The sequence below is a fragment of the Oreochromis aureus genome, linkage group 3 (assembly GCF_013358895.1).
Source record: "Oreochromis aureus strain Israel breed Guangdong linkage group 3, ZZ_aureus, whole genome shotgun sequence".
NCBI classification, from domain to species: Eukaryota; Metazoa; Chordata; class Actinopteri; order Cichliformes; family Cichlidae; genus Oreochromis; species Oreochromis aureus.
In genome coordinates this window covers 46391863-46402004 of record NC_052944.1, presented here as the reverse complement: position 1 = coordinate 46402004, position 10142 = coordinate 46391863, and the positions used below count along the sequence as shown (strand labels likewise).

Genomic DNA, 10142 nt, shown 5'->3' with positions numbered 1-10142 from the left:
TGGCTGGGCAGCTCTCTGGGTGCTCAGCACCCCCAAAGCTCTGATCCTAGAATCGCCCCTGAGTGTATTTAAAAATATACCTTCATAATGAATGCAAGACATCAGACTACTTGTTCTTATTGTTTAAATGTGAAAAATTCTCATGCAAGAAATAAAGAACCTGAAAAGTCAATACCAACATTTTAAAATATTAATTTAACAATCAAAAGCAAATGTGACTGATTAAAAATGATACTACAGCTGAGAAACATTTTATAGATATAAGCTATTATTCATCTTATGTATCATATATTTTTGAGCTGTATTTGTATTTTTTAAAGCCTGCAGTGACTGTTTTACTGCAAGTATGCTGTACATTTTTATGATACCTAGCCTATTTAATCCACTTTAAATGCTCTATGCAACCTTAGCTGACTAAATCTCAGACAACTAAATTCATGTGAGATGATTTCAAGGACGCACATTTTACTCCAGGCTAAACTCATACAGCTATTTAGTGTTGCGTGTATTTATTTCATCACTTATTTCATAACCATATTTGTCAGTGTAAATTTGAACACGTGGTACTCAATAAAAAAAACCCTAAGCCTACACATAAGTCACGTGGCCAACAGCACCACATTTTGTCCCTCTGTACCTGGATAGTGCCTGCCTGTGTTGCAGCCCTGAATACAGCAGAGTATAACTTAAGTTAAGAACAACACAGCGACTGTTCAGCTACCATGCCAGAATATTTAATGACCCAAATAACACAAAATACACGTAACAAATAAAGAAGTTTTACCCGAGCTGTCTTCCTCCTCTCACTCGGCAGCGTGCCCAATAGTGCTCACTGCTACCACACCTGTAACAGTGTACACAGTTATCATGATCATGTTGCAGGTGTTTTCTCCGTCGATGGGCATGGCTATAGAAGAAGGGCTGGCTGGCTGGCTGCATAAGTTGGTATTGGGGATTACTTTTTGCTGACCATGAACTGGCATGAACAACTGATCCTGTGGTGCCACCGGAACGGGAAGATCTGAAATTTGGCATTTCCTTAAGCCCCAAAGGGGTTTCTGAGCTTCTTGCTCGAAAATGCAATGCCCAAATTTAATTGATTATTTCTCTGCAATTACAAACTCTTGGCTTACAATCTTGGTATCAAAATAAAGCTAACACTTGTGAAATTTCATCAGAGGTGTAGATATTGAAGCAGATATTACTGTGTACTGAGACTGGAACACAAAAAAAGTAACAAGATTTTATCCTCGCCTAATTTTTTAAAATTTTTTAGCATATAACTCCTTTAAAAATATGTCTCAGTTCACTTTTCATTCCAGAAATCCGGTAACCAACAGATAAACATCATCTGTGCAAAGATTTATGTTTCTAAAGTGAAACAGTGAAAAATTACAGCACTGTCAGTACATGAACATCCAGACGTTGTACAAAAATGTCCAATTTTGGCACACAATTGCACACCATGACAGTTGAATATTTTAGGTATTTAAGAGCAGAAATGAATTAATTTTATTAACAGGCCTAAAAATGCTTTTTTTAAAAATATATTTTTGAAGAATTAACCACACATTTACATGGCAATGGCCCTTTTCTGCCGTGCGCATGGAGCGTTTAATTGTCCTCTGGCCCTTTAAACTCTGAGGGGCTGTAACTTTGGTTTCTTTTGGTCAATTTGCATGATTGACACCTCACAGTAACGATGCCCCGTTCAAGTCACTTCAACCAATCAGACGTTGCCACGTGGGCCCAAATTTACTGCATGTGACGTCTGTCCAGTCACGTGTCTATAGGTGGGTCTAAATTGGAGGTTGTTGACGGAAAACGGTTCTGATGCGGCTAGGTAGGCATGGTAACTACTGATAATCACGTGGCTACCGGCTACCGGCGAAAATAACGGAGGAAATCGGGACGGTAAGCCAATTTCTGTCTTAGCGCATTTGCGCCACTATGTGTTTTTGTGGTCTTCTTTTGCGGCTCATTCAGTGAATTTTGGTCAGAGCGTGGTGAAACTTGGTGTGTGGAGTCAGTAATAGCTCTGGAAGATAACCAGCCTATCTTTACCCGGTTACATGAAGTCTGAAGAATTTCTAGTTCGGTTTTGTTTGTTTAGCGGACTTCTGCGCATTTTCGTAACTGCTCGTTTAATCATGGCTTGTTTTCGGTGTGTTTGGTGGTTGTAGAAATGGTTTATATGAGATTTTAGCTGAGATTCAGAGGTTTCTGTAGATACCACACATGTCTGGACTTATATTTCTCACTCCGTGTTATAACCGATTAAACATGATCTCCTCCTTTTTGCCCCGGGTACCGGGGGCGTGGGGCTTAAGTGGTTAAATCCTCCTGCCCAAAGTGTCGTTTATCACTGCTAGTAGCTCTGATTGTTGGCATGAGCTCTAGTAGTAAGTTGTCTACACCTCAGAGAGCAGGCAAGCTGTGTTTGAGCTCTTCCCTAAAGTACACCTTGAGTTTTCTCCTTCCTCCACACTTGGGATAATTTTGGAGGATGGGGGTCAACTTGGTTCTTACCAGTAGCTGTCCCACATCACATACATCCCAGCAGAAATGTTGCACCTCTGAATAGGGGAGTAAAGAACAACACAGTGACTGTTCACCTCCCCCTACAGGCTAATTTGAAGACGCTTCTGTGTTATGATTTACTTTTGTTTGTGTTTGATAAGGTTTGTGGTCTTGCCACGTGTTACAACCTGTGTCTTGGCTGTTTGTGGAGCTGAAATAGATCCACACATGACTATAATCAGCTATTATTGTAAACCGAGTGAGTGAGCACATGTGAGTGGTGATGCATTTTTACAGCTGTATTTCACATATCACTGTGACAGAAGTAGTTCCTACCAATCATTTAAATGATCCCAACAATAACAACAATGTAGTTACTTTACACTGTGTTCCTGTTAATCATAAACCACAAATTTACCTCACTTTACTAAAATATTGATATTTTAATATATAGAAACGATTGTAGAACATAGATATCTGGTATCAGAGGAACTGATATTTCTGTATCGATCTGTACTCCAGAAGGACACATCACTGCCTCTGTCTTTTTGTGCTACTGTCCCTTTCCTCCTCTGCTTCTCGTACTCATGGGCAAAGTGAAGCTTCATGAAACACTGAAATGTTTGAGGCATTTGTGCTGGAATTATATTGATTAAATAAGTAAGTAATTAGTTATATCTCCACACTGACACCTGCTGGCAATTTGATTATCACTATATCTTGATTATGCCGTTTTGTGAAACAATGACACAGACAAGAGCTGCATGTACACTGTAGCGAGGAATGCTTTGTTCTCTACATTGGAAAGACCAAACAGCCACTGCATAAACACATGGCACAACATGGAAGAGCCACCTCCACAGGACAAGACTCAGCTGTACATCTGCATCTAAAGGTCAAAGGTCACTCTTTCGAGGATGCCAATGTTCGCATTTCTGACAGAGAAGACAAATGGTTTAAAAGAAGAGTGAAAGAAGCCATTTATGTCCACTGTGAACGACCATCTTTGAACAGAGGCGGTGGTATAAGACACCAACTGTCTGCCATCTATAATCCAGTTTTGAGATCCCTTCCCAGATGCCTTAACACCCAGTCTTAATGACACCTTAGCTCATGTGATCTCAGTAAGTCACATGATAGGGTGGGGCAAGTTCTCACAACGGGTTCACCCGAAAGCTTGAAGTGGAAAAAACTAGAGAGCAGACAGCATCAGAGCTAAAGACCTGGGCATCTTCAAATTCAGTACAGTTCATATTTTCAACAAATTTGAGTAGAAAATTTTTATAAAATATAAATTCAGAAAGCTGTTCTTGAATAAGTGTGAAATGGGAAAGTCTCAAGCTAAACTAATAAGCAAAGTGTTTAATGTCATTGATTAAAGGACCCAGTGTCCGGGCCTGGGTCTAGCAGGGGCGGATCTAGAGAAACTTTCTTAGGGTGGCATGAGGGTGGCAAAGAAATCAAATGGGGTGGCAAAATCAAAGCCTTTTTTTTTTCAAACACATATGCAGGTGGTTACATATGGTTAAAATAATTCAAATGCAGTAAGTATACACGTTTTTCATATAAGTATAGTCTATAACTTAATTATTGTCTGTAGCCCACATAATTACACACTTTAGCTACATAAAACGTGAGTTTTGATGTTATGTACTGTATAGCCTGTATAATAAATAAACATGTAGCCCAATAAGTATAAAATCCAGAAAGCTACACAACATGGGGCGGTTCATTTACAAACACAAGTCACAAGTCTAACTTAAGTTAGACTTGTGACTAACTCACACTGTGTTTGTTAGAAAACAAATACATTGTTACAGCTTAAATTACACAAAATGTCAGAAATCTGCACTGTCATGAACAAAAATTTAAACCTAATTTTTCATGATTTGTTGGATTAACCCACTGAGGTCTGAAATACAACCGCCATTTTGACTCCTTTTGAGTTTACGTTTGATTTCACCCTCAAATTGTTTCATTTTATTTTTTCCCCTTGCCTTGTTTGGTATCATTCTTTTCAGCTCAACTGAATTTAGTTGTTTTTTTCACTGACATACTGCATTAGTATTACTGATCTGAAATCACACAAAGAACTTAAAATCCTAGTAGTATTTTTTTACTGTAAAAAAAACCCACAGACATGTTGAGTAAATTTTTAGAACTTGAAATGCAAATATAAAATGTACATTTTGTAAACATATACAACTATTTATATAAAAATGCAGCCAATACAACTGCCGGTTTTTTTTTATTTTGTACAACCATTTAAAAATATTACTAAAACTAAAATGAGAGAACAATCAGGTTTCGCAATAAGATGCCCCACAAATGATGTGTGCCAGTAAAAAAAAAGTTTGTCCACCAAAAGACAGAGGAAAACAGCACAGGGATAAACCTGCAGGCCTGACAACAGGAGGTGTATCACTCCGCTGGTTTTCTACTTAGTGACAGTGTTTACGTTGCAAATGTGCCTTTGTGACATTCATTAGTGCCCTCACTGACACACAAAACAAAACGACTACACAACAGAACAGCTACACAAGACAACACAACACACTAAGTATCAGAGGTGGGTCGAGTATCCAAAAATTGTACTCAAGTAAGAGTATCATTACTTAAAAAAATTATTACTCAAGTAAAAGTAAATAAGTAGTCGTCAAAAGTTACTCGAGTAAGAGTAAAAAAGTACTTGGTGAAAAGGCTACTCAAGTACTGAGTAAGTAGCGAGTAACTGTTTGAAATGTCCGATTTATTTTATAAATAAATGCTATCAGACAATCAAAAATAAATAAATATACAAATTTTAGTATTTTCAAAAGGAATATATGTAAAAAGATCCACAAAATAAGGCACAACAATTCTAATTTCAAGATTTCAGTTTTTCACAACGTAAAGCTTTTTCAAGCAAAACCTACAGTAAATATATTCGCATTTACAGCAGCCTCAGAGAAAACATTAGAACGAGGCAGCTTCAACATAACAGACTACAGCTGATGCGCCAGAATGTCACACTAGGGGTGGTTCTTTTAAATACAAGGAGGGATTAAGTAAATCAGAAACAAATGACACAGAGATGCAACAGGTATAATCAGGAAAAGTTTATTCCCAAGGCGGACAGCAGGAATAAAAAAACAAAACAAAACATCTGTGCTAAAATTCCACAGGAATAGGCATTCTAACAAAACTTATTTTGTATACTAAAATACCCTGAAGTATAGACAGTGGATTAACAGAATGTAATATGTAAAAATGTAAAAACTACACTCACAAATAAACACTGAAATCAGAGTAAAACTAATTATAAAAGACAAATACTATGTGGATGTACATATGTGTATGGTAAAGTGAGCCATACACATAAATTGTTTCTTCAGTTAGTGAAATGGTGGTTCAGCGTCAGCAGCAGTTGGCTCTCAAGGTTCTTGCTGTGAAGCTGTGACCGTTTGGCAGTGAACAGGAGCCCTGCATGACTAAAAAGTCTCTCACAGGCTGCAGATGCAGGAAGAGCTGTATTGACTTTGATCGACAGCTTCTTGATCTGAGGAAAGCCATGCAATACATCCACACCTCCAGTGAATGGACATTGGACAGTGAAAGGTATCTCTCCAGCTCCTCTGCTTCTGGATTTCCTGACCCCATGGACCCAAAGAAGTCATCTTCATCAGATAGGCTGCTGTTTGTGCTGGCCTCACCCAACTCTGTGTCTAGTTGGTGTCTGATGAAGGTCAGACCTGTGGAAAGATGTATGGTTAGGTCTGTGCATTAGTGTGCTGTATAGACTGCCGAGCTGCTGATGTTTGGCATGAAAATTTTATCACACACGGAAATGGTTTTTCCTAACTTTTGTCAGCCTTTTTCCCCCCTAACTAACACTATAATCCCAAATCACAGTAACAAGAAAAGTCATTATAAGTCAAAATCTAGTGGCTCACAACTTAATGGATAACATGCATATTTACCAGCTTTTAAGATGCTCTCCTCTGTGGTCCATGATGTTCTGAATCTTGGTATTAGTATTGCAGCTGCAATCAGCTCAGGGTCTTTCATCATTTCTCCAAAACGTTTCTGGATTCCATCCCGCAGCGCATCAACAAGAGGTCTACACATTTTGCAAGATGACTCCAGCTTCCTCAGCTTCTCCAGCAACTGGTAAAGTGTTGGCAGCAAGAAGCCCATGTGCACAGATGATTCCCCTTGGAGGATATTAAGGGCCATGGCAACAGGCTTCATCACAGCAGTGTACTCAACCAAAAATCCCATTTCAGCAGGATTGAACCTAAAAAAGGTGTAAAAACAGAAATAGGTCATAGCCATTTCTACAGCAATGTAATAACTGTGAATTGTCTGTAAAATTTGCAAATGATTGCAAAATGAGACAGTAAAACTATAAGTACTTGATAATATTTACATTTTTCAGTGTCAGTGAAAGTCACTTAAAAAAAAGGGGTGGATTCACACATTAGTCACAATTTAATATTTAAAAACAAGCTCCATCAACTTACATCTTTATCTTTAATGCCGTGCAAACATTGCAGATTGCTTTCTCTCCTTGCTCTTTATGAATGCGCACAAGTCTTTCCACAGCAAGGAACAGGGAGCTCCAACGAGTTTGATTGGGTCGAAGAAACTGCAACTTGCACTCACGTTCCACTGTTTCATAAGCCATGATTGACCTGCTGGTTTTATTCCACAGAGCATGACATTTTGCAAAAGCAGACCGAGACAGTCTCTTGTATGTATCATTGGTAGCTTCTGCAGCAGTGGCATCAACTGTTGATATAAGATTGAGTAGATGACATGCACACTTTTGGTGCTTGGAAGCTGGTACTCCAGACATGTGTTGTCATCCAAAACGGCAAACACATCTTGATACTCCACCTCTAACTCGCTGTCTTCTGCATCATCAAGGATAGACCCACTATCCTCCTGCCAATTGGTTGTTTCTTCCTCTTTGTCCTCACCATATAATCGAAAGGCCTTCAAGAAGTTTGAACCACTGTCTGTTGTCGTCCGGGTCACTTTTTCTCTGATGTGATACTCTGAATGGATTTCCTCTAATGCAGCAGCAAGAACATCAAATGTGTGTGAACCTTTAAGAGGTCTACAAGCCAGTGCAGCAGAATGCCTTTCTAAAGAGATGTCATCTATCCAGTGACAAGTCACTCCTAAGTAGCTATGCTGTCTGGCAGACCAGCAGTCTGTTGTGGTAGCAACATAGTTCACAGTGCTCAGTTTTTTGATGATTATGCTTTTCATGTTCTTCACAGCGTCTTGTATTTTTGAGCACAATGTTTTCCTTGTCATTACTGTACACTGAGGTTGCAAGGTTTCCATCATAGTCTTGAAGGACGATGTCTCAACTATAGAAAATGGTTGGTTGGCCTCACATACAAACGTAAGCAGAAGCTTGTCAAATGTTGCTTGTGTTATTCGCCTAGAGCCAGTGAAAGAGTCTGTAAGTTTTGCGTTCTTCATAGGTGGCTCGGTAGAAGAGGATGACTTTCGTTTTCTGTGGCTGTCCATTAATTCCGTATACATCCTCAATTTGTTGGAGTGAACCCTCTGTTGGCAGAAAAAATAGACCATGAAATGACATGTGCCTAAGCAATTTCTATACAGTTCTCAGAAGAAAAGAGAAAAAAAAAGATGATCCCATATTTTTATCCCTCCTGTCATGTTCAACCCCCCCACCCATTGACTGAACGACCAAATGAAAGGCCCCCTGAACGACCCACTGAATGACCAAATGAAAGGCCCTCTGAACGACCCATTGACGCACCCACACAACTGAATTTGGTGGTGAAAACTGTTTGTTATGGTAATTTAAGAGCTGTTAAAACAGACCAGTCAATTTTGACTGGGAACACTAAAGTAAGGGGTGGGGGATGAACGCGACCGGAGGGATAAACTAGCACAAAAAACATTTTTCACCACTAAATTCAGTTAAGTGGGCCGTTCAGTGAGTGGATTCCAGTTCATTTCCTATGGCAGTTACTTTTGTCCGGGAACACCACAGGTGTAACAATGCTGATTAAAACACTCAAAATTCAATGAAAGAGGTGATTATTACTTTTATATGTTCAAGTGCATAGTGCAGAGGATATCATTATGCAATCAGATGTAAAACACAATATTTATGAGTGCTTTAAGTTGTGAATCGGATAGATTTGACCGGAAGACTACAGGAAGGAAAGAGAAACAAAGTCGTGCCTACATTACATGGGTTTCCACTTAAAAAAGAAATTCCAGATTAAGTTCAAAACAAGAACGTATGCAAGGCTTAGCAGTGCTAGTCAATAGATTCTCCTTCAAAAAAACAAACAAAACAACAACAACAAAAAAAACCTTTAGCTTTTCCTCTTTATAAACTTCTACACCTTATAACTGTACTTCTCTGAAGCAAGAGTCAGGACAAAAAGTCACTTGTGGAGAAAAGAAAAATATTAAAACGGCTTAATTACTAATGTAGTTTCTAGGAGAAAGGGAGTGATTCTGGATATGTGCATTTTCTTTTTTAAATCATCTCATTTTTAATATGGGCAAGACCTAAGACTGTAATTCTGTAACCCACGGGTGTCAAGCTCCAGTCTTCGAGGGCCAGTGTCCTGAAACTATTAAACATGTCCTCACCGCGACACGCCGAATTATTGCTTATTAGGACATTAGCAAGACTCTATGGTACTTGACTGCATGCTGAGGTGGCAAAATTCAGCCATGTGTGTTGGACTATGGACACATCAAAAAGTTGTAGTACACCGACTCTCAAGGAATCAAGCTCGACACAGCGGCTGTAAGACTGACATCCACTTAACCACAGCTAAAAAAGAAATTTAAAGCAAACTTACCGCAACATGTTTCCTCAGGTTAGATGTTGAGTTTTTGTACGCTGAGACGTCGGTTTGCTTTGGCTCACACAGAAGACATCGCATTATATAGCTGTCCTTTTGTACTCCTTTAAAGCGAAACATGCTTTGCATATGCGGGCAAGGGTGTTTGTCCTGTTCAGTGTTGGCGGAGACGGTTGCCATTTTTTGATGTATTTCTTCTGTCCGTCTTTGGAAGTTGAAAAGGCTTGGGCTACTCGGCCTGCCATTTTATATCTGGTCATGTGACCGCATGGCTACGTCTGATTGGTGAAAGAGTTACCAGTAGCTCCAGTGGCGGCATGATCCATAATTTATATTAGTAGTATTATCCAATGTGTGAAATTAATTATTAAAAAAAGTAACGAGTCGAATTTTGCAAATGTAGCGGAGTAAAAGTACCGTTTCTTCTTCACAAATGTACTCAAGTAAAAGTAAAAAGTATCGTGCAAAAAAGGTACTTAAAAAGTACATTTTTTTCAAAAATGTACTCAAGTAAATGTAACGGAGTAAATGTAGCTCGTTACTACCCACCTCTGCTAAGTATACACTCCACACTAAACGTCACAAATCTCCCACATCTAAAGACTCTCTCTCTCTCTCCCTCTCTCTCGCTGCCGTTACTGTCACTCCCAAAACTCTCCCCTCTTCCTAAACAACCAAATCCCACGTGTTGACTTTTTTTTAATTGTTCGACATGGTACATTTTTCCACCGATAGGAAAGAGGTGGCTTTTTTTCCTTTCTTTACTGTTTTCAC

The 10142-nt window shown here is 39.0% G+C and overlaps 1 protein-coding gene across 1 annotated transcript; it reads right to left on the bottom strand.

The window, feature by feature from the left end:
* Positions 1–803: 803 nt before the first annotated feature.
* Positions 804–9819, bottom strand: LOC120433827. Its single transcript, XM_039600771.1, has 5 exons — positions 9366–9819; positions 7023–8082; positions 6480–6796; positions 6088–6251; positions 804–995 (listed from the first exon to the last, which is right to left on the bottom strand). The coding sequence occupies exons 2-5, from the start codon at positions 7355–7357 to the stop codon at positions 804–806; spliced, it is 1008 nt and encodes a 335-aa protein (XP_039456705.1). The 5' UTR covers positions 7358–8082; positions 9366–9819.
* Between the last annotated feature and the right edge of the window lie 323 nt (positions 9820–10142).